Source organism: Oncorhynchus mykiss, chromosome 3, assembly GCF_057628025.1.
Source record: "Oncorhynchus mykiss isolate SJ-2025 chromosome 3, ASM5762802v1, whole genome shotgun sequence".
NCBI lineage: Eukaryota > Metazoa > Chordata > Actinopteri > Salmoniformes > Salmonidae > Oncorhynchus > Oncorhynchus mykiss.
This window is the reverse complement of record NC_143024.1, coordinates 77,200,988-77,224,941: the sequence shown is the minus strand read 5'-3', so window position 1 is coordinate 77,224,941 and position 23,954 is coordinate 77,200,988. Positions and strand designations below refer to the sequence as shown.

At 41.7% G+C, this 23,954-nt stretch overlaps 1 protein-coding gene across 14 annotated transcripts; it reads right to left on the bottom strand.

Annotated features, from left to right (window-relative positions):
* Positions 1 to 23,941, bottom strand: ift88 (intraflagellar transport 88 homolog). Of its 14 annotated transcripts, none has more exons than XM_036974931.2 (28): positions 23,743 to 23,941; positions 23,339 to 23,432; positions 23,155 to 23,217; positions 22,986 to 23,045; positions 22,465 to 22,518; positions 22,264 to 22,327; positions 18,517 to 18,586; positions 18,317 to 18,407; positions 18,101 to 18,205; positions 17,859 to 17,961; positions 17,436 to 17,782; positions 17,197 to 17,267; positions 17,012 to 17,098; positions 16,804 to 16,909; positions 16,365 to 16,451; positions 16,042 to 16,228; positions 15,806 to 15,914; positions 15,551 to 15,701; positions 9,783 to 9,898; positions 9,539 to 9,591; positions 7,748 to 7,813; positions 7,530 to 7,636; positions 7,041 to 7,104; positions 6,651 to 6,695; positions 5,422 to 5,439; positions 5,160 to 5,207; positions 3,978 to 4,091; positions 1 to 502 (listed from the first exon to the last, which is right to left on the bottom strand). In XM_036974931.2, exons 2-28 carry the CDS (start codon positions 23,417 to 23,419, stop codon positions 381 to 383), a joined length of 2,589 nt encoding a protein of 862 aa, XP_036830826.2. In that variant the 5' UTR covers positions 23,420 to 23,432; positions 23,743 to 23,941; the 3' UTR covers positions 1 to 380. The 14 variants fall into 14 exon arrangements, with proteins under 14 accessions (XP_036830826.2, XP_036830832.2, XP_036830830.2 ...); XM_036974937.2 differs by having other exon boundaries at positions 16,810 to 16,909; XM_036974935.2 differs by having other exon boundaries at positions 23,736 to 23,863.
* Between the last annotated feature and the right edge of the window lie 13 nt (positions 23,942 to 23,954).

Here is a 23,954-nt window from a genome sequence, read left to right as displayed (position 1 = left end):
GAGAGATACATGTGCTTTTTTACCTCAATCAGAACACAGAATTTGTCTGTAGCAAATTACAATAAATATTACATTGCAAAAAAATATAAACATCTGTAGCCTTTAAAGTATTCATTTAAATGAAGAGCCTCTAAATTGTGTTAAAACTATATTACTATCCTGAAGGTAGCATAGAGTTAATGACAATGGAATTTCCACAAAGTTTCAAGTTGATAAACGCATCCAGACACGCATATGGGAAAATAATCATCTCAGTTTACGCCATAGGTTTGTCTGAATGTATAAGGGAGGCTCGAGTCAGTTTCCATTTTTTTTAGGAATACCCGACTCATTTAATCTTCAAGGAAGAGGGGAGGAGAAAAGCAGGGAACTGCAGCTGGCTACTCCGGTAGTAGGTCATCTCCCAGCTCTTCATCAGCAAACTCGTCCTCTTCATTGCGCTTCTTAGCTGCAGTCTTTGGTCTCTCCATCAGAGCCCCCAGTGGATCCACGTAGGAGGCATCTACACACAGGGACATATGTGGTTACTATTCATTATTATATTGCACACATGGGACTAAGGTGTACTACACTCCCTGCAGATACTGTGTTCCACATTGACACCCACACTAGAACACCACTGTAAGTGAAAAGTACATGCTGTCGTAGCAGCACACTCAAAATATTGTAAGGGGAACACAACACCAATCCCCTGATGAGTAATGTTAGGAAAGAGAGGGAGGGTGAGTGACTTCATGAAGATACCAGAGTGCCAAGTCTAGGTCCAAAAGGCTCCAGCTACTAACCCCAAGCCTTAAGACAGCTGAACAGTTCATCAAATGGCTACCCGGACTATGCATTAACAATGCTGCTACTCGCTGTTTATTATCTATGCATAGTCACTTTTACTCTTACCTACATGTACAAATTACCTTGACTAACCTGTACTCCCGCACATTGACTCGGTACCGGTATCCCCTGTATATAACCTAGTTATTGTTACTTTAGTTTATTTAGTAAATAATTGACTCTTATTTTCGTAAAACTGAATTGTTGGTTAAGGGCATGTAAGTAAGCATTTCACGCTAAGGTCTACACCTATTTTATTCGGCACATTTGATTTGAGCTGTGTTAGTGCTGATGAAGAGGTAGAGATGGTGGTCTATGGTCCACTGCCTATAGACAGTGGATGGTATACTGCTTCTATGGTCTGTTTAGTCCGGGCCTCTGTCATGCATCATTCCACTAGAGGGAGTCCTTTAGACACCTCAGAACAGATTGGAGAGAATGATGCACTGACTTAATCACATACTTAATTTTAATTTCAACCACTTGATTTACTAAGTGCTTCGCTAAAGATGGATTTTTTTTAAAATATCAATAGGTGTTGATTCACTTGATCCCTTTTTACTGCAGCGCTCTGCCCCACTTATTACAGAACCATTGACTTACATTTATTTTTACTTTACAATTGTTTCTGCAGTTATCCCTAAGATCTTGAAAGGAGGAGATCTTTCCGACAGATATTTACCATCCAATTTCCAAATGATTTTGCCTTTCCAAAGTTTTAGAATCCCTGGCCAACTCTCAGCTTTTAAAAACTTTTCACTCTATTCTTAATTGCTAGTAAAGCCCCACCTTATCTCAGCTCACTGGTCACCATAGCAGCACCCACCCGTAGCACAGGCTCCAGAAGGTATATTTCACTGGTTACCCCCAAAGCCGCCTTTCCTTCCAGTTCTCTGCTGCCAATGACTGGAACGAATTGCAAAAATCACTGAAGCTGGAGACTCATATCTCCATCACTAACTTTAAGCACCAGCTGTCAGAGCAGCTCACAGATCACTGCACCTGTACATAGCCTATCTGTAAATAGCCCATCCAACTACCCCATCCCCGTACTGTTATTTTTTGCTCCTTTAAACCCCAGTATCTCTACTTGCACATTCATCTTCTGCACATCTATCACTCTAGTGCTTGATTGCTAAATTGTAATTATTTCACCACTGTGGCCACTAACCTCCCTTATCTTACCTCATTTGTACACACTGTATATTGTGTTATTGACTGTATGTTTGTTTATTCCATGTGTAACTCTGTGTTGTCGTTTGTGTCGCACTGCTTTGCTTTATCTTGGCCAGGTCGCAGTTGTAAATTAGAACTTGTGCTCAACTGGCCTACCTGGTTAAATAAAGGTGAAAACAATCTAATCTAAAACAGTCTGGTTTTAGACCTGCAAACAGCACAGTTTTAGATGTGTTAAAATTGTTTAGATCATAAAAATGATATCTGTTAAAACGTGTAATATTCATCTGTATGCAGACGATACTGTTATGTATGACATTGGCCCAACTGTACTCCAGGCGTTGTTAGAGACGCAATCTGACTTGGCTGCCTTACAGAAAGCCCCGGTTGGTTAAAAACTTGTACTTAATGTGGGCAAGACTAAATATATGTTGTTCTCTCATATTCGCAAAACATTTTCAGATGGACTACATATATATTTGTTGAATGGTTATCCCATCGATCGGGTTCCCGCCTACAAATGTCTAGGCATTTGGATTGACAAGGATTTAACATTTAAAAAGCATACTGATGAGCTAGTTAAAAAGCAAAGGCTTATTTAAAAAAATGTAAAAAAAGATCTTGCCTCTGCCTAAACAGCAAGAAGCAGATTGTACAGTCAACTTTCCTGCCAGTTCTTGACTATGGTGACACCATTTACCAGATTGCAGCAGCAACTACTCTTAAAGAACGACAGAATACACCGATTGTCACGTGTGTTTTTCTGTTGCTCATTTAAAAAAATGAGATTTCAGTCTTGGAGGTGTTTCCTGGCTGATTCCGCTTTTGGTTAATGACGTTTGCACCCAATGAGACACTGTAGACACAGAAGCCTATTTCACTTCCTCAAAATAGCCAGAATGAATCTTAGAACTCAAGAAATCTATAATTTTAACGTTTTTGCCAAGGATGTTTTAGTTGCACAATTTTACATCTAACTAAAAAAGGTGTTTGGTGCAGTATTTCTTAAGTAAAAAACATGTGCAATGTGCTGTCGTCTTATGTAAACAAAGTCGGAGCTGCTGGGCCAGTCTGTCTCATTGTCTATACTATTGGCTAGAGCGCAATCACCGCAGCTGTTTATCCCATATTGGTGGGTAAATTGACATCGTCAAATCAAAACTCAACCTTCATTTAACCATTGTGATGCATGAGTGTTCCAAACTCCGTTTTAGACAGACTGACTTCATGACCAAATTGATCCTATTCAACGTTATAGTACATTTTTACACTAGAATAACTGTTTGACTCCTATTGATGCCACATAGGCCATTTTCAAAGGAATGAATTGCTTTTTAAAGTCAGTTGCTCTTTAAACCTTTGTATGCCATCTACCATCGTGCTATATCACAGTTGACAGTTTTAATACGCTTCACTGCATCCTGTATCAAAAGTTTGGCTGGTCCTCATTAAAGTCCCGTAGATCACTTCACTATTCCCGTTTTGTTTACAAAGCTCAACAACACAAGCTTCCGACTTACCTAACTTCACTGTTGAAGTATGAAAACATGAGTTACTAAACTCGTTCACAGGGTTGGTTAACTCGAGGTTCCTTGGGTCTCCCCCCCGAATTAGGTAAATCTGCCTTCAGTTTTAATGGCCCTCGTTTTTTGAATAACCTGCAGAACTCCCTGCGTCTTGATTCCCTGGTGCCGCTATGGTAATTTAGGAGACCAATGTTGAATTTGTTTTAAAAAATTATGGGATGTTCGTGTAGATTTTTCTTCCTAAGGGCACCATTGAAAATGAGACCTTGGTGTCAATGGGCTCCCCTGATGAAATAAAAGTGTAATAAAACATGATTTTCTCCACAAGGTGTTAAGACGGATCAGAGGCCTGAGATAGAGTTGTACAATTGAAGACAAAAAACCTACACTGAAAGTCTAAAACTGTTGAAAGTGGAGGGAGGGAGTATGTGTGTGTGTGTGTCTCACCTATGTCTCGCTGGCTGCTGGCCTCGTAGGGTTCGTTGGAGCCAGGCAGTGCCCTCATCTTGGCGCTCAGCCTCTCCCCCTTGGCGCTGGTGCCATGGCTGCTGTGTCCACTGTCTGAGAACAGACACAGGATTAACCTGCTTGCCTACTGTTGGGACCAGCCCCTTCATTGCCCTGTATCTGCATGGTTCACATTTAGCAGTGATTGTTTATCCCTCTCTAACAGAGGGTAACAACGAGAGGCTGGCTAATACCAAACACACTCCTCTGTGTGTGTTTGAGAGAAAGAAGGAGAGAGAAGGAAATAGATAGGCAGAATGTGTGTGTGACAGTTCTAGGCTCAGATGTCAGGTCCGCATAGCAGTCCAGAAAAGTGGGGAACAGGCAAGAGACAACCACACTCCACATCTGGCAACAAGGTAGTCATGGAAAAAAATTCCAACCATGAAAACAGGAAGAGGCCCAATTATGTTGTTCCTCAAATCCCAGCCTTCCCCAGGGCCAACTCCTCTAAAAAATGCAGTGAGATTTCCAGTGGAAAAGCAATCCCTTTTTTTGCCTCAAAACCGAAGATTATTGCACATACCATGAGTGTCTAGCTATACGTTTCCCTGTCAAAGAGTCAGCTCTCGCCTTTTGGGCCGATCTGACCTCCATGCACAAGAAGAGGGCAGCTTACACTCTAGATCAAAGAGTGTAAGCATGGATTTGGAAGTATCTGTGAAATGCTTTTCAACCATACTGGATCCTCAGTGAGAGTAGTCATAAGTAGATGACTGCTGAAGTAACAACTCCAGTTTTTAAATAACAACCACTATGTAAACATTTGTCTGTAGTCAACAGGGTCAAAAGAGGGACAACTCTTAGATGTGTATTCAAGAAGGGAGGTTTTCACTCTTTGCAATGTGTTTAGTGCAACCATTCTCTGGAGGGTGTGAATTGCAGGAAGGAGTCATTCCTGGCCATTCACTGCTAACAGAAGATTTCTGGGACACAGTGAATTGTAAAGCTAGACTGTAGAGTTTAGTCATTTGACAATAGTTTATTGAAATGGTGGCGTTTCTTTTTTCTAACAATGTAAAACCTCTCAAACAAACGTAGTGTCACCCTTTTCTTCATTGACAAATTACTGTGACAAATATGATTGATAGACAGCGTTCCATTCTGTAGTACAGTACATACCTCTCCCTTGGGCCAGCAGAGGACTGTGTTTAGGCTCAGGGTGAGAGACTGATCCAGAAGAAAGACGTGGAAAGAGAAAAAGGAAAGCATGCAATACAAGAGAGTGACCAGAGAGGACAGGGATAGTTGAGGATCAAGTTAGAACAGCATAGTTAAAGAAAAATACATTTAAAATGGCAAGAGGAGAGTAAAGGGTTGTCTGTGTTAAAAGCACACGTCTGTGTGATCTGCCTCAAACACATAATAACACTGCCCTGCTCACCTGCTTTGATAACCACCTCTGAAGTGCCATAAGAGAATAAAGAGTAAATTAATTGTAAGACGAAGTGTGTGCAGACATTTGTACAGTAAATCAGTGGTTCCTAGGAACTCAGGAGTGTCGTGAAACGTTTCCTAATCTTCATTATTTTCAGAGCACTCGCTTATAAACGTGATCTGTGGAATGTTGTTACATTTGTATAATTTGAGGGGCCACAATCACTGGATGCTGTTATTAAAGGGCTACATACAAATTAACCACCATGAGTAAGGATCTATGAAAAGTATGAAAATATTTCAAAGAAACCCTATTTAAATCTATAAAAAACATTTGTCACCGAAAATAGATGATTTGCAGTATGCTTCCCACAGTTGTGTCAAGTTGGCTGGATGTCATTTGGGTGGTGGACCATTCTTGATACATATGGGAAACTGGTGAGGTTGAAAACCCAGCAGCGTTGCAGTTCTTTACACAAACTGGTGTGCCTGACACCTACTACCATAAGCCATTCAAAGGCACTTCAATCTTTTGTCTTACCCCTTCACCATCTGAATGCCACACAAACACAATCCATGTCTCAATTGTCTTAAGGCTTACAAATCCTTCTTTAACCTGTCTCCTCCCCTTCATCTACACTGATTGAAGTGGATTTAACAACTTACATTAATAAGGGATCACCTGATCAGTCTATGTCATGGAAAGAGCAGGTGTTCATAATGTTTTGTACACTCAGCGTATGTGTGCATCAGAATTGTATAACCCATCAAGGTATGCCACGGTTCAAAAAAGGTTGGGAAACACTACACTATTGAATGCTGATGGATGATTGCTGTGGCTATAAGGGGAGTTGTTTGAAGCAGCTGTACTATGGTACATAATTATTTCACCAAAAATGTCAGCATGAATACTGGTCTGGATACTGTATAACTAAGCCATTACTGTTATAACATTAGCTGACAGAGCATAACAAGTCTAAGAAACGACATAATTTGCCTGGGCATGGACACAAATATTCTTTGGGAGGAATAGTTTGCAGTCTTCTCTTACCACATAATCCAAATAATTGTACTTGAAGGCAAACACCTAACTCTTAAATGTGCTGATGACTACAACGAATATGATGCAATAATAGTTTTCCAATGGCCAAGGCAGAATCTTGTAGCAATGGAACAACTAGTGGAATAAAAGTATTGGAACGGGACCCAGCTCTATTCTACAGAGAAGGCTCGTACCGCTGTCCTTCTTTGGCGGGTGGCGAACAGGGTCTGGAGTGCAGACTGTCGAGACACACATGGATAGCAGGGCAAGACAGAGAGATTATATAGGTTAACTGAATTTCAAAAGTTAGAAAGGGTTAGTATGAGAATAAAGGAACTCGGGGTCAGAGATCTAATGGTGATGTACAGAGCTAGGAGGTTGCTATCTAGCTTCTACAGGCTCGTACCGATGGCCTTAGGCGGGGTGCGGACAAGGTTTGGGGTGCCCACTGTCGAGACACACCCATGGACAGCCGTTAGGAGTAAAGATATGATAATGGTGAACTTAATTTATATTACCATTAAATAGAAGAAGTCAGAGACAGAGTGTGTTTAGGTGTAGAGGTGTTCAGGGTCATCACTCACCACTGCTGGCGCTGCCCTCTCTCCGGGTGCCTCGAGCGCTGCCCTCCCTTGCCGACTTCACCCGCTAGAGAGGAGAGAGAAATGATGTCTGTTACAATCCAATATCCACAAAAACAACAATACAGAGTACCGCACAGACAAAGTGATTTATCTAACTAGGTTGGTTTCTATGGTGTAAACTAAGACACTTGCAGGGAGCAAAACCAGCCAGAGACACTGGAGTTGATCTGTAATGATGATGTCAGCAAAGCCTGGGCCAGTTAACAACAGAGTAGGAATTAGAGTCACTCCTTAGAAAGACGGTTCTGATCCAAGAACATCTCAGCACTGATTTAGGAGCAGATGTTTCTGATTCACAGAGAAGTCTGTATTCTCTGTCTGTTTTCCATAGGAAAGACACAATGAAGCCAACGCCTCCAGTGGCCTCAGATCGGTGCTGTTGTCACTGTCAGTAGCCTTAAACAAGAGAGTAGTGAGTAAATAGAGTACCTGTTCTCTGATCTCTTTCATCTTCTCCACCTTCTTCAGTTTGGTGGCGTAGTCCTGGACCTCTTTCATCCCCATGTCTGTGCACAGCCTCACCAGGAAACGCAGGCCTGGGGGGAAAAAAAACACCCAAAGAGTCAGTATCAGTATATATTTTTTTAAATAAACCATTACATTAGAGCAGTAATGCTGAGAGGACAAGAAGGGATCGGGTGGATTACATTCAACGTTTTCCGGGAATTTCCGATGGATGTCTTTGTAAGTCTCCAGGGCTTTCTGGTAGTTTCCTGAGGATGAAGGAACAAAGAGCAGAAATGTTCAGGTCATTGCACATGGAATAATTAATATCTCTTGTCATGACTCTCCTGTGAGGATCCAAAGAACAGGTTTACAATGGAACTGCCTTCCACCAGACCCCTCTCACCCACAGAGGGAAGGAGGGATTGGTGTGGGGGTTTGATGACACCTCACACCAATAGTAAATTGTATGCAGCAGATTACTCTTTTTGGTCTTCAGTAGTGGTGATTGGAATCGATCTTTGCTCCAGAGACATTTTGCCGCCCAAAAATTCTAACGTCCAAAAGTGAACATGGACATTCAGATGTGGGGAATGATGAGAGATGGAATATGGGAAATTAATGTCTATTTTGTGATGGCATAAAAAAATTGTATAAAAAAAGTGATAATGAATATATTGTGACTTGAAGAGCTTTCACACTGTGTATGTCTGGTTTACATCCTTGACATTGTGTAGGAAATATCACCGATGAAGATAACATTTTTGGTAAGATAGGAATGTGATTTTAGTTTTCTAAAGAGATCATAGTTTTGATAATACTTTGCCCAGTAAGTAGCCACGCCCGAGGGAGCTCAGAGAGTGTGTCCCTCTGTGCGAGAGTGTAAAGGATGAGTTAAGAATTAACATACCAGAAGGACTCAAGCTGCAGCTTAGGTTTCCATTGGTTACAACCCTGAAAATCAACACGTGGTGAAGACGACAAAGTAGCCTCTCTCACAATCAATGTTACGGCTGAGTAGCTATTCTAATAACTGTATCTAAGAAAGTTAATTTAAGTAGAACCATCCTGTTACTCTCTTCAAAACATAATCGAGTACACTGCTCCCATCACCCTACTGGGGATCATTGACATGGCAGATTAGCGGTCTTCAGAGGACCACTCTTCCAGGACGGGAGAAGGATCCTGTTAGTTCTGCCTAAGACTACAGGACAAGGCATTGTAGCCAGGGACAACTAAGAAGAAGGACCTCTTGTGGATAATCAGAGCCTTACACTTGAGCTCGGGAGAAGGCCCAACGGAACCCTTTTCACAAAGGCCTGGGTTCAACAGAGATACACGATGAAGGAAGACATTCAACACGTAAATACATTCATTATTGCTTACCCAAACGGGCGGTGGTTCGGGGCAAAGTTTTAGGATTACTATGAGCATAGTTACAAGTTGTCTCCCTTTCTTCTCTTTCCTCTTTTTATAAACAAGCAGTCATGTTGTCGTTAGTCCACTAGGGACCTGTTTTCATCGCATTAAGTTTCTAATCAATAACCTATACTGTGTGTGTGTCCGGTGTTATCATTTAGTTAGTTAGTAAATAAACAATTAAATCAATTTGTGTGGTATGGAATTATAAGTAAAGCTGGGATTTGTGCAGATGCAAGGAGTATGCGACGTTCAGAATTATGAGACTGATATGAGGTAATGATTAATAAATTACTGTTATCGATAGATATCTTATATATCATCTAGAGTTTAATTTTGGGAGATGGTATCTCATTAAACAACTTCTTCCGTGGTGCCCCAAAAGCCTAATGAGTAAATTGTTACATGATTAATTGAATTGAGTAACAATTAAACATAGTTAGTTGAATCGATGCATAACAGCCATTAGAGTAATATAAGTCATGTCACGACACTATAAAAGGTGAGGACCAAATCATTTGGACAATAAAAATCATGCAGTCATCATTAGCCAAAAGTGAGGTGGATAAACTCACCACTTCTTCTGTAGCAGCTGGCCACCATAAGCTGCCATTTCACCTGAGTTGGCCTGAAACCACATGACAAATTATCAATACTGCAGGGGCATGATACAACATAGCCGTGTCCCTAGGCTATTGGGTGGAAGTGACGGAATAGAGGCTCAAAGAACAAAAGATATTACTTGTTACACACATTATGATGTAAAACTCAAGACTCATACATATTGATATTAATGTGAGATGAGGACTAGAGACTTACTGGATTAGTGTGGCTCTCTCAAAGTACTGGATGGCCTTCTCACAGAACTGAGTGTCAATGTAGTAGGCCCCCAGCCACTCAATAACGTCAATGTTGGAGGGGAAATATCTGAAGGACTGAACAAGGGACCACATTGAGAATGTTCAGATTTAGCACAAAGTCAACTTCTTTTTGAGACACAATGGCGCTGGCATGTATAGCGTCCATTTTACAAGCTCCTGCCCAATTAGGCTATTTTGTATGTTCTTTTTTGGTACATAATGATTCAGCCATAGTTTCCAATGACCAAAAAGAGCTTCTGGACATCAGAACAGCGATCACTAACCTCGACTTGGATTAAGTGTTTTACTTCAATGACTCGACCGGGACAGGACATACTACTCACCCGGGACCAGGCCCTAATCCCGACCCTCGGAAGAGGAAAAGACTACGATATAGAGTTACGTCAGGGTACCCTGATGAAACTATGGTGGTGAGTGAATAAACCGCCTCTTCTCTCTGTTCTATTGGCGAATGTACAACCACTGGAGAATAAACTAGACAAGCTCCATTCGAGACTATCCTATCAACGGGACCTGAAGAACTGTAATATCCTGTTTCACTGAGTCGTGGCTTAACGAGGACATGGTTAATATAAATCTAGCTGTTTTTTCTATGAATCGGCAGGACAGAACCACAGTGTCTCGTAAAATCAGGGGCAGGGGTGTGTGTCTCTTTGTTAACAACATGTGGTGCCGGTCTCTAATGTTAAGGAAGTCTCGAGGTTCTGCTCGCCTGAGTTAGAATACCTCATAATAAACTGTAGACCATACTCTGTAACAAAATAGTTTTCTTCTGGATTTTTCACAGCTGTCTACTTACCACAACAAATCGATGCTGGCACTAAGACTGCATGCAACGAGCTATATAGGGCGATAAGCCATCAAGAAAATGCTAATCCAGAGGCAGCGCTCCTAGCGGCCTGGGATTTTCACGTAGGTAAAAGTGAAATCCGTTTTGCCTCATTTCTACCAGCATGTCACCTGTGCAACTAGAGGACGGGGACGGACAAATAATAATAAACACTCTAGATCACCTTTATTCCACACACAGAGACACATACAATGCTCTCCCTCACCCTCCATTTGGCTAATCTGACCATAACTCTGTCCTCCTGATTTCTGCTTACAAACAAAACCTCAAATAGGAAGTACCAGTTACACGCTCATTTCGGAAGTGGTCCGATGAAGCGGATGCCAAACTACAGGACTGTTTTGCTAGCACAGACTGGAATATGTTCTGGGACTCATCCAATGGCATTGAGGAGTTTACCACACCGGCTTCATTAATAAGTGCATCGATGACATCGTCCCCACAGTGACGTATGTATATATCCCAACCAGAAGCCATGGATTACAGGCAACATCCACAAGGAGTGGGACACTAATCCGGAGGCTTACAAGAAATCCCGCTACACCCCCCCCGAAGAACCATCAAGCAGGCAAAGCATCAATACCAAGGACCGGTTCAGGGAACAGAACTGCAAAATATTATTTTTATTTTTTCAAGGAACAGAAACAAAATCTGGAACAAAAGTGATCCATATGGCTCCGAAACAGATCTTATTTTAAAAGCATGGAAACCGGTTAATAACATTTTACATTCCAGGCATTTTTTCTAGTCCCACAAAAAACAAAACAAAGCGCCTATGCAAAACTCGCACTCTGTCACTCAAACATATTCCAGTGTCTGCCTGCAAGATGAAAATCTTTGCCAGTGTGTGCGCGCGTTTAGGCTACCTGCCCCTCCCCAATCCAGAGCATAGGCTACTGTACTGACGTTACAATCGTGATTCAGAAGATGGGAAGAGAGATTCTTTTATTAGGTAGAGAAGAATGAATTCACTTTTTCAATGCTAGTTAAGGATACTAGATTATATGACTAGTTATCACGTTTCAAGTTTAATTTATTAACACCCTTGAGTCGACTGAAGCACCAGTGCGTCAATCTAAGTAACATAAGAAAATCCATCAAAATCTGTCAGTTTAAGCTAGAGGTATGTTTTTTGTTGTTGCATTGGATACGTCTCAATCTACCGCATCCGCCAATATTGCACTTCCGCATCTGCGGTGAAAGGTGGCAGAGCTAGAGCGGTGTTTGTCAGACCATGAGACATCGGTCTTCTCACAAAAACGTCTGTAGAGTCCGAACGGTTTCACCTACAAACTATTATGTTTGGCCCCAGTTTGGCCTGCCATCCAGGACGTCTATACCGTCAGATGAAGGCCCCAAAAATTGTCAGACTCCAGCCACCCAAGCCACAGACTGTTCTATCTGCTACCGCATGGCTAGCGGTACCAACACACCAAGTCTGGAACCAACAGGACCCTGAACAGCGTCAACCCCCAAGCCATTAGACTTTTAAACAAGACTGATAAATAGCTAATCAAATTGCTTCCCGGACTACCTGCATTTACACTAACTATTGCGCTGATTACACACACACACACACACACACACACACAGTCTATTATGTTTCCAAGTCCCTTCACCCTTACCTTCACTACAGTTTGGGGTCACTTAGAAATGTCCTTGTTTTTGAAAGAAAATATTTTTTTTGTCCATTAAAATAACATCAAACTGATCAGAAATACAGTGTAGACATTGTTAATGTTGTAAATGACTATTGTAGCTGGAAACAGATGATTTTTAAATGGAATATCTACATAGGCGTACAGAGGTCCATTATCAGCAACCATCACTCCTGTGTTCCATTGGCACGTTGTGTTAGCTAATCCAAGTTTATAATTTTAAAATGGCTAATTGTTCATTAGAAAACCCTTTTGGAATTATGTTAGCACAGCTAACATAATTAATATGAATTAATTAATAAAATATTTTGTCCATTAAAATAACATCAAATTGATCAGAAATACAATATAGACATTGTTAATGTTGTAAATGACTATTGTAGCTGGAAATGGCAGATTGTCAAAACCCTCTAAAGAAGCAGTACAACTGGCCTTCTTTAGACTAGTTGAGTACCTGGAGCATCAGCATTTGTGGGTTCGATTATAGGCTCAAAATGGCCAGACAAAAAGACCTTTCATCTGAAAGTCGTCAGTCTATTCCTGTTCTGAGAAATTATGGGTATTCCATGCGAGAAATTGCCAAGAAACTGAAGATCTCATACCACACTGTGTACAACTCCCTTTACAGAACAGCGCAAACTGGCTCTAACCAGACTAGAAAGAAGAGTGGGAGGCCCCGGTGCACAACTGAGCAAGAGGACAAGTACATTAGAGTACAACATTGTTAATGTTGATAATATTAATATTTGAATTGTTAATTGTTAAATGTTAATATTTTAGCTGGAAACGGCTGATTTTTAATGGAATATCTACATAGGCGTACAGAGGCCCAGTATCAGGTACTACTCCCTTCACAGAACAGCGCAAGAGTGTCTAGTTTGAGAAACAGACGCCTCACAAGTCCTCAACTGGCTGCTTCATTAAATAGTACCCGCAAAACACCAGTCTCAATGTCAACGGTGAAGAGGCGACTCCGGGATGCTGGCCTTCTAGGCAGAGTTGCAAAGAAAAAGCCACATCTCAGACTGGCGAATAAAAATAAAAGATTAAGATGGGCAAAAGAACACAGACACAGCCCCCAGGTGGTGAGGGTAGGTAACAACATCTCCACCCCGCTGATCCTCAACACTGTGGCCCCACAAGGGTGTGTTCTGAGCCCTCTCCTGTCCTCCCTGTTCACCCACGACTGCGTGGCCATGCACGCCTCCAACTCAATCATCAAGTTTGCGGACGATACTACAGTGGTAGGCTTGATTACCAACAACGACGAGACGGCCTACAGGGAGGAGGTGAGGGCCCTCGGAGTGTGGTGTCAGGAAAATAACCTCACACTCAACGTCAACAAAACAAAGGAGATGATTGTGGACTTCAGGAAACAGCAGAGGGAGCACCCCCCTATCCACATCGACGGGACAGTAGTGGAGATTGTAGTAAGTTTTAAGTTCCTCGGCGTACACATCACGGACAAACTGAATTGGTCCACCCACACAGATAGCGTTGTGAAGAAGGAGCAGCACCGCCTCTTCAACCTCAGGAGGCTGAAGAAATTCGGCTTGTCACCAAAAGCACTCACAAACTTCTACAGATGCACAATCGAGAGCATCCTGCTGGGCTGTATCACCGCCTGGTAAGGCAACTGCTCCGCCCACAACTGTAAGGCTCTCCAGAGGGTAGTGAGGTCTGCACAACGCATCACCGGGGGCAAAATACCTGCCCTCCAGGACACCTACACCACCTGATGGTGGAAGGCCATAAAGATCATCAAGGACAACAACCACCCGAGCCACTGCCTGTTCACCCCGCTATCATCCAGAAGGCGAGGTCAGTACAGGTGCATCAAAGCAGGGGCCGAGAGACTGAAAAACAGCTTCTATCTCTCCACGCCATCAGACTGTTAAACAGCCATCACTAACATTGAGTGGCTGCTGTCAACATACTGACTCAACTCCAGCCACTTTAATAATGGAAATTGATGTAAAAAATGTATCACTAGCCACTTTAAACAATGCCACTTAATATAATGTTTACATACCCTACATTATTCATGTCATATGTATATGTATATACTGTACTCTATATAATCTACTGCATCTTGCCATCTTTATGTAATACATGTATCACTAGCCACTTTAAACTATGCCACTTTATGTTTATATACCCTACATTACTCATCTCATATGTATATACTGTACTCTATACCATCTACTGCACCTTGGCTATGCCGTTCTGTACCATCACTCATTCATATATCTTTATGAACATATTCTTTATCCCTTTACACTTGTGTGTATAAGGTAGTAGTTGTGGAATTGTTAGGTTAGATCGTTGGTTATTACTGCATTGTCGGAACTAGAAGCACAAGCATTTCGCTACACTTGCATTAACATCTGCTAACAATGTGTATGTGACAAATAAAATGTGATTTGTTTTGGACAGAGGAACTATGCCTAGAAGGCCAGCATCCCGGAGTAGCCTCTTCACTGTTGACGTTGAGACTGGTGTTTTGCGGGTACTAGTTAATGAAGCTGCCAGTTGAGGACTTGTGAGGCGTCGGTTTCTCAAACTAGACACGCTTGCGCTGTTCTGTGAAGGGAGTAGTACATAGCGTTGCTGATAATGGGCCTATGTAGATATTCCATTTAAATAAAAAAAATCTGCCGTTTCCAGCTACAATAGTCATTTGTTTTCTTCTATCTATTTCTGATCAGTTTGATGTTATTTTAAAATGGACAAAGGTGTGCATTTCATTCAAAAACAAGGACATTTCTAAGTGATCCCAAAACTTTTGAACGGTAGTTTATATGTACAGTACATAGCTACCTCAATTACCTCGTACTCCTGCACATTGACTCGGTACTGGTACTACCTGTATATTGCCATGCTATTTTTACAAATTTTTATTTGTTATTCACTGTGTATTTATTCCTTGTGTCACTATTTATGCATCTTATTTTTAACTGCATTGTTGGAAATGGACCCATAAGTAAGCATTTCACTAATAGTCTACATCTGTTGCATATCAAGCACATAACAAATAAGATTTGATTTGCACTCTAACTTTGATTCAATACCATCTACTACTCACATCTACTAGTGCTTGAATCCATACAGTTAGATACATTAACACAACTGACAGAAACATAATGACACTAGGATTCTCTTGATAGATAGATCAGTGGTGTGTTGGGAATGACTGACCTCTTGGTAGTACTGGAACGCCTGAGACTTGTCTCCCTCACTGTCGTAGAGCTCTCCCAGTTTGGCCAACACCTGGGGGTCTGTGGGCGTCACAGTGATCAGTTGCATCAACCACTCTATGGCCTGGTGAGGATCCTCCAACATCTCAAAGCTGAGCTTCAGTCAAGGATCACACTTTCTAAGTTGTAGACAAGTGCTCCTATAAGAACATTGTTTTTAGGCAAAGATTAATGACTCAGTATTCTGTGAGGATACAGGCTGGCTAGCTGCCACATGACCTGGGCGCTGTTCCTCAGGATGGCGTGGAGCTTCAGGAAACAGTCCAGAGACTCCTCCAGACGCCCCAGACGCTTATAGGTAAGACCTAAGGAAAAAGGAAAAAGGACATACTGTGAGAATAGGAAGACTACTGATTAATAACAGCAGAGTAGACAGATCCCTGAACTCCCAACAATGATCTTGCTGAATTAAACTCTGACGGTTAAGTTTACCTAAGTTATATAGGGCCTCAGTGCAGGACGAGTCGTTCCGGAGAGCCTCCTTGTAGAACTCTGCAGCCTTCTCATAGTCCTTCTTCACAAACACTGTGTTGCCCTTGTTGATGAGCGCCGCTGGGTTGTAGCGGTCGGCTGTCATGGCCAGGTCGGCATAGCGGTCAGCCTGGTCATAGTCTTTCTCCTGATGGGGTCACAGGTCATTGCACCAAGAGAGATACGCCATACAGTTCAAGGAAGTATGCTAATGTGATTGAACAAAGGAGGATCTCCCTAATATGACTATATAATATCATTAAATCAGAAAGAGAGAGTCTTACCAGGAAGTAGAGGAAGGAGAGGTTAGTGGCTGCAGCACTCTTCACTCTGCTGTCTTTCTTCTCAAACGTCTTCAGAGTCTCCACAGCCTGTTGAAGGAACCCCATCACTTAGCATCATTATAACATGACACGCTCAAATAGTACACACACACACACACACACCTGACAAGGACATTACACATACAAACGAAAGAGCAGACCACATACCTCGAGCTTAAGAGCCATGCAGATGGAGAAAAGGAAAACAAACAAAATGAAGGGAGTGAAGAAGAGAAAAGCTGTGGTGAAAGTAAACCCCTGAATGGAGAATCTGATACATAGGCAGACAATATAGCAGAGATGTACACACATACATACATAATGGAGTGAAAAGGAAAAAATACATATTTTCCCTCATGTGGTACAGGTGAAGACTGTTTAGACTCGGTGACACACTCACACCAACCTGGTTGAAGTCCCTCTGTCTCAGGTAGGTGATGGCTTTGTTGATTTCTAGGTCGTTGGCCAGTTCTACGTACTGGGAACTCTTCACCATGTCCACACACCTACAGAAACAACCACACAGTATTACCATTACTTGCCTTGGGGGACTACCGCCCACATTTACCCTGTATCGCCCTCTGGTGTTCAGGTTTGGAAAAACACACCAGTCAAATCCGGCGGCGAACGTCGCCTCGATGGCTGGGGCGATGAGTTTGGCTGATGTCATGATGAATTTCTCAGCCAGGGCTTTACTGCAGTCAAGAGAACAGGTTCCAGCGGGCACAAACATGTACAGATGTGAAAACGCTGAACATTGATGTTTTATATAATGTACAGTTAAGACAGTTACCGTTCTCTCTCCATCTGGTGAAGTTTGTCGTTCTTGATGGCTTCAATAACCAGGTTGGCATGGGTGTCATCCTGAAAACAAAACTAATGTGGATGACTTGTGAAGCATAACATGCAGTAAGTGCTACTACAATAAAGCCTAAAACGTTCCATGTTCTGAAGAGTGCACACTGGAGTGCTCTGCTAAGGACTTCACTGTGCTGACTATGTTAAGTTTGAGAACAGAATAGAAGTGCTCACGTTGGGTGGGATGTACTTGTCCTCCTCGTCGATCCCCAGAGGAACACAGATGAGCTTCTGAAAGGCCTTCTTCATCCTCTCTCGGTCTCCGATGGCGTAGTAACACAGGATCAGGTTAAAGCCTGTCTTAATATTGGGGCACTCGCTCATGATGTGTTCAAAGGAGGTGATGGCGTCAGAGTACTGGCCCATGCGGATGAAGACCACACCGATGTTCTGCATGATCTTGATCCTCATCTCCTTGTGGGAGTTGGAGATCTGGTCCAGGGCCATGCGGTACAACTTGATGGCCTTGGGGTAGTTTTTCTGCTTGAAGTGGATGTTGGCCATGTTCACTTTTAATCTTCCTGGAAAGAAAGTAAAACATTGTTTTACTGTCATGTCAGTGGCTAATCTAAAATATGACATCCTTCTCCCACCCACCTGCATTACTGAACATCTTGTTCTTTACGATGACCTGGTAAGTGTTCAGAGCCTCCGCGTACATGTCATTGTTGGCGTACTGAGTTGCCAAGTTAAACAAGACCTGGAAAAGAAAAAAATATATAAACTCAAATCACATCTGACCAACATTGACCTCAAAAGATAATGTCTGTCACAAGTAGGTGAGGTCCAAGTGATGTGGACAGAGGAGTATTTCTATTGACAGTTGTTATTGTTCTCACAGAGTATGTGAGGTCCAGGTTGATGTGGTCTGCATTGCCTGACTGCTCCCTCTGTCTGACCAGCGCTCTCTCCTTCCGCCCTGCCTCTTTGGCTCTATCAAGGGACTGTAATAACAATGGTAGAAAACACACAGTCAGAGGTAAAGCATCACACATCCCTAAGTGTGCGATGTCTGTAAGTTATTCAGTACAGATAAGAGGCAGGGGGAGACTGACCAACTGTAGGTCTCCATGGCCATGTGCCAGACAGCTCTCTTCTATCAGGTCGTTCACCTTCTTCTCCAGGATCTTCACCTTCTCATCCGGCCTGAAAACAAATCATCCTAACCTTCATTATCCTACAGATTCATAGGAGAAAACCTGAGAATTGCATATTGAAATGAGGATAAGCAGCAGAAACAGAAACAAACTCTTACGTATCTTCACTTTTGCCCTCCAATGGAGGAGCCGGTCCTTTGGACTGACCCAGTGGGTCAAATGTAGACCCTGGGAATATCAGAAACATTTTTTGTAACAACCTGCGAATGAAAAGTTCTGTACTTGCTGTCTCATTTTAACAAGCCTCTTTTTTTCTGGATCAAAAAAGGGGCTTAGGTGGTGGCAATAGGAATGAGCACGGCTGGCAGTCAGCGAGGCTACATTTTAGAGGCCCTCATCTTGGCGCTGTAGAGACATTTTAGTATTTTCAAGACAATTTCTTACGGTTCTACAAATTTCTCCATGGAGCTGAGCATTTTTTTGGGAGTTTTAAAGCTAATTTCCTGCGATTCTACATATTCTGCTATGCAGCTGAGACAAAATGTTGCAGTTTAAAATCTAGTTTTCTGCAAATCTATGCAGGATATCTATGCATTTTGCCATGGATAATGCTGTGTTATTTTACTTAAACATAACAACAAAATTAATACTGCTAAATTCATTGTTTTTGTAATTTTAAATTCTCCCCAACTGTCTAGCTTTTATTTTGTCGATTCTTAGTTCTCAAAGATGTCAAGGCAAACGTGGCTACTTTGAAGAATCTAAAATATATTTAGATTTGTTTAACACTTTTTTGGTTACTACATGATTCCATGTGTTATTTCATAGTTTGTCTTCACTATTATTCTACAATGTAGAAAATAGTACAAATAAAGAAAAACCTTTGAATGAGTAGGTGTGTCCAAACTTTTGACTGGTACTGTATATACAGTTGAAGTCGGAAGTTTACATAAACTGAGTTTAAATGCATTTGGCTAAGGTGTATCACAATTCCTGACATTTTATCCTAGTAAAAAGTTAGGATCACCACTTTATTTTAAGAATGTGAAATATCAGAATAATAGTAGAGAGTGGTTTATTTCAGCTTTTACTTCTTTCATCACATTCCCAGTGGGTCAGAAGTTTACATACACTCAAATAGTATTTGGTAGCATTGCCTTTATATTGTTTAACTTGGGTCAAATGTTTAGGGTAGTCTTCCACAAGCTTCCCACAATAAGTTGGGTGAATTTTGGGCCATTCCTCCTGACAGAGCTGGTGTAACCGAATCAGGTTTGTAGGCCTCCTTGCTCGCACACACTTTTTCAGTTCTGCCCACAAATCTTCTCTAGGATTGAGGTCAGGGCTTTGTGATGGCCACTCCAATAGCTTGACTTTGTTGTCCTTAAGCCATTTTGCCACAACTTTGAAAGTATACTTGTGGTCATTGTCCATTTGGAAGACCCAATTGCAACCAAGCTTTAACTTCCTGACTGATGTTTTGAGATGTTGCTTCAATATATCCACATAATTTTCCCCCTCATGATGCCATCTATTTTAGGAAGTGCACAAGTCCCTCCTGCAGCAAAGCACCCCCACAACATGAGGCTCCCACCCCCGTGCTTCATAACGATGGTCATTATGGCCAAACAGTTCTATTTTTGTTTCATCAGACCAGAGGACATTTCTCCAAAAAAGTACGATATTTGTCCCCATGTGCAGATGCAAAACCTTAGTCTAGCTTTTTTATGGCGGTTTTGGAGCAGTGGCTTCCTCCTTCTTCCTGAGCGGCCTTTCAGGTTATGTCGATATAGGACTTGTTTTACTGTGAATATACAGTGGGGCAAAAAAGTATTTAGGAAGCCACCAATTGTGCAAGTTCTCCCACTTAAAAAGATGAGAGAGGCCTGTAATTTTCATCATAGGTACACTTCAACTATGACAGACAAAATGAGAAAAAAAATCCAGAAAATCACATTGTTGGATTTTTAATGAATTTATTTGCAAATTATGGTGGAAAATAAGTATTTGGTCAATAAACTTTTGTTATCTCAATACTTTGTTATATACCCTTTGTTGGCAATGACAGAGGTCAAACATTTTCTGTAAGTCTTCACAAGGTTTTCACACACTGTTGTTGGTATTTTGGCCCATTCCTCCATGCAGATCTCCTCTAGAGCAGTGATGTTTTGGGGCTGTTGCTGGGCAACACGGACTTTCAACTCCCTCCAAAAGATTTTCTATGGGGTTGAGATCTGGAGACTGGCTAGGCCACTCCAGGACATTGAACTGCTTCTTACGAAGCCACTCCTTCATTGCCCGGGCGGTGTGTTTGGGATCATTGTCATGCTGAAAGACCCAGCCACGTTTCATCTTCAATGCCCTTGCTGATGGTAGGCTTTGTTACTTTGGTCCCAGCTCTCTGCAGGTCATTCACTAGGTCCCCCCGTGGGGTTCTGGGATTTTTGCTCACCGTTCTTGTGATCATTTTGACCCCACGGGGTGAGATCTTGCGTGGAGCCCCAGATCGAGGGAGATGATCAGTTGTCTTGTATGTCTTCCATTTCCTAATAATTGCTCCCACAGTTGATTTCTTCAAACCAAGCTGCTTACCTATTGCAGATTCAGTCTTCCCAGCCTGGTGCAGGTCTACAATTTAGTTTCTGGTGTCCTTTTGACGGCTCTTTGGTCTTGGCCATAGTGGAGTTTGGAGTGTGACTGTTTGAGGTTGTGGACAGGTGTCTTTTATACTGATAACAAGTTCAAACAGGTGCCATTAATACAGGAAACAAGTTGACGATAGAGGAGCCTCTTAAAGAAGAAGTTACAGGTCTGTGAGCGCCAGAAATCTTGCTTGTTTGTAGGTGACCAAATACTTATTTTCCACCATAATTTGCAAATAAATTCATTAAAAATCCTACAATGTGATTTCCTGGATTTTTTTTCTCTCATTTTGTCTGTCATAGTTGAAGTGTACCTATGATGAAATTTACAGGCCTCTCATCTTTTTAAGTGGGAGAACTTGCACAATTGGTGGCTGACTAAATACTTTTTTGCCCCACTGTAGATACTTTTGTACCAGTTTCCTCCAGCATCTTCACAAGGTCCTTTGCTGCTGTTCTGGGATTGATTTGCACTTTTCGCACCAAAGTACGTTCATCTCTAAGAGACAGAACACGTCTCCTTCCTGAGCGGTCTGACAGCTGCGTGGTCCCATGGTGTTTATACTTGCGTACTATTGTTTGTACAGATGAACATGGTACCTTCAGGCATGTGGAAATTGCTCCCAAGGATGAACCAGACTTGTGGAGGTCTACAATTTTTTTTCTGAGGTCTTGACTGATTTCTTTTGATTTTCCCATGATGTCAAGCAAAGAGGCACTGCATTTGAAGGTAGGCCTTGAAATTAATCCACAGGTACACCTCCAACTGACTCAAATGATGTCAATTAGCCTATCAGAAGCTTCTAAAGCCATGACATCATTTTCTGGAATTTTCCAAGCTGTTTAGAGGCACAGTCAACTTAAGTGTATGTAAACCTCTGACCCACTGGAATTGGAATTGTGATACAATAAGTTAAATAATCTGTCTGTAAACAATTGTTGGAAAAATTACTTGTGTCATGCACACAGTAGATGTCCTAACCGACTTGCCAAAAATATAGTTTGTTAACAAGAAATTTTCGGAGTGGTTGAAAAACAAGTTTTAATGACTCCAACCTAAGTGTATGTAAACTTCTGACTTCAACTGTATAAAAACATTTACAATGTTTGGACTTAGTAGACTGAAAGAAATGTTTAGGCAGCTCGCCCAAGGATTACAATGGCAGAAAAATCCCTGACAATCTCTGCATACTTCAGTCTATTGAGAGTGTATGAGACCACCACAACCCTCTCCCTCCCTCCTGCCCTCCCCAGTAAGCTCACCTCTGGTCATGGCTGAAGAGTAGCCTGCTGCTCTGACTGCAGTCATAGGCCTAGCTGCTCCATCCTGTCACAACAAATGACACCCACAGTTCAGCACATACATCAGATTTCCATGTTATTGAGCATAATCTTTCGCCACATAGTACTGGGTAAGAATCCAATAGGACAACTAGAGAAACTGATCAGTATTGATGCTCTCACCTGTACAGCTCCAGTCATGGGTCTGCCCATAGATGAGGCCATGGGCATCCTAGACTGCAAGTCACAGCATTTTAATTCACACATTTTTTAAAACATCAATGAGGTCTTGAACAGATAAAACCATCAACTGATTCAGTCAATACTATATTATCATATAGATTTTTTAGACAAGGGTTCTATTCTCCTCTCTTGAAAATGTTCACATAACTTGCTACCAAGTATGCCATGGCTGCTCTCTCACCTTCAGAAGCCTGCTCTCACAGCCAAAACTGCTCTCTACCTGAGTGTCAAATATCAAACATGCTCAAATGCAATACTCTAAGCTGTATCTTCTGAATTATCATTGGCTATGTGCCTTCTCTTCACTCTGAACAATTTGTTTGCATCTCATACTTAGAACAACAGTAACAATTACAGTAGTTCCTTCTCAACCCTACTTTATAGCCTACCCATCATTGAAACATTGATTTACAATCAACATGTAACAAGTAAACCAAATCTTACACAATCCATAGACTTACTCCAAAAGAGGTCCCCAAAGCCCGTCCTCCAATGGCAGTGCCAGGAAACTTGGCAGTCATCTTAGAAAATTAACACAAAGAATGTATAACTTGATTCAGTTGTCATTAGCACATTGCTTTAATTATGCCATATCTTGACTAACTGTCAAGACACTGTTATAACACTTACGGGGGGCCTTCTCCCATGGCTTGTCCTGACTGCTTGCTGAAAACCAGCATCATTGTCAAGCTCCTGTTAAACACAAGACATGAATTCAACAATACTATAAATAATCACAAATTCAGTATGAAACAGAAGTGAAGATGAGGTAGTACTCTCATTCAAAAGAAAACACTAGGCTTGCTATAGCTACCTCTGAATCAAATGTTGGATTGTAGTCGTTGTAGCCAGAGTACAGGTCATCTTCCTCAGCAGCAAGATGTACATGTTCCATCTCCTCTGCGATTCTGTTAGGCCCAGGAGGAGGACAACAACACAGGTTTTAGATTTGATGAATTGCATCACCTTGAGTGTCTTGCTACTGCTATAGTACGCATGAGCATAGACAGAGAGACATTAGCTACAAAGAATCCGAATGTCATTGACTCACAAAACAAAGCCTAGCTAGCTACATGTTGGGCAGTTCATTAGCATTACATTAGCAAAAAAAATAAAAATAGCATTACATTAGCTAATGTAACTAGCCAAGCTGCTAGCTCATTAACACTAACGTTAGCTACAAAAAATTAAAATTACGAATGGATACTGACTACTTACGGCCAACACTTCTATGGAATGGAGCAGATGCGGTCTTCTCTAACTAGATAATATATTGATAATATATTGCTCGGACAGTAGTCATTTTTGTGTGTTCCGATCCCACAATGCAAAGCTATATGGGCGGTATTGAATTGGTTTTGAAGCCTCGATTGGTTTGAATGTACGTCAGTCATAGAAGGGTTTGGGTTTGCGCAATACAATTGGATAAG

What these genes read in the sequence shown, in the direction of transcription:
- ift88 (XM_036974931.2), bottom strand. Translation starts at nt 23,419, where the DNA reads ATGGAACATGTACATCTTGCTGCTGAGGAAGATGACCTGTACTCTGGC. An exon ending in GAGGGCAAAAGTGAAGATAC is followed by an intron (nt 18,408 to 18,516) that starts GTAAGAGTTTGT and finishes ATTTGTTTTCAG; the next exon opens with GCCGGATGAGAAGGTGAAGA. An exon ending in CGTTCCAGTACTACCAAGAG is followed by an intron (nt 9,899 to 15,550) that starts GTCAGTCATTCC and finishes TCCCTTGTTCAG; the next exon opens with TCCTTCAGATATTTCCCCTC.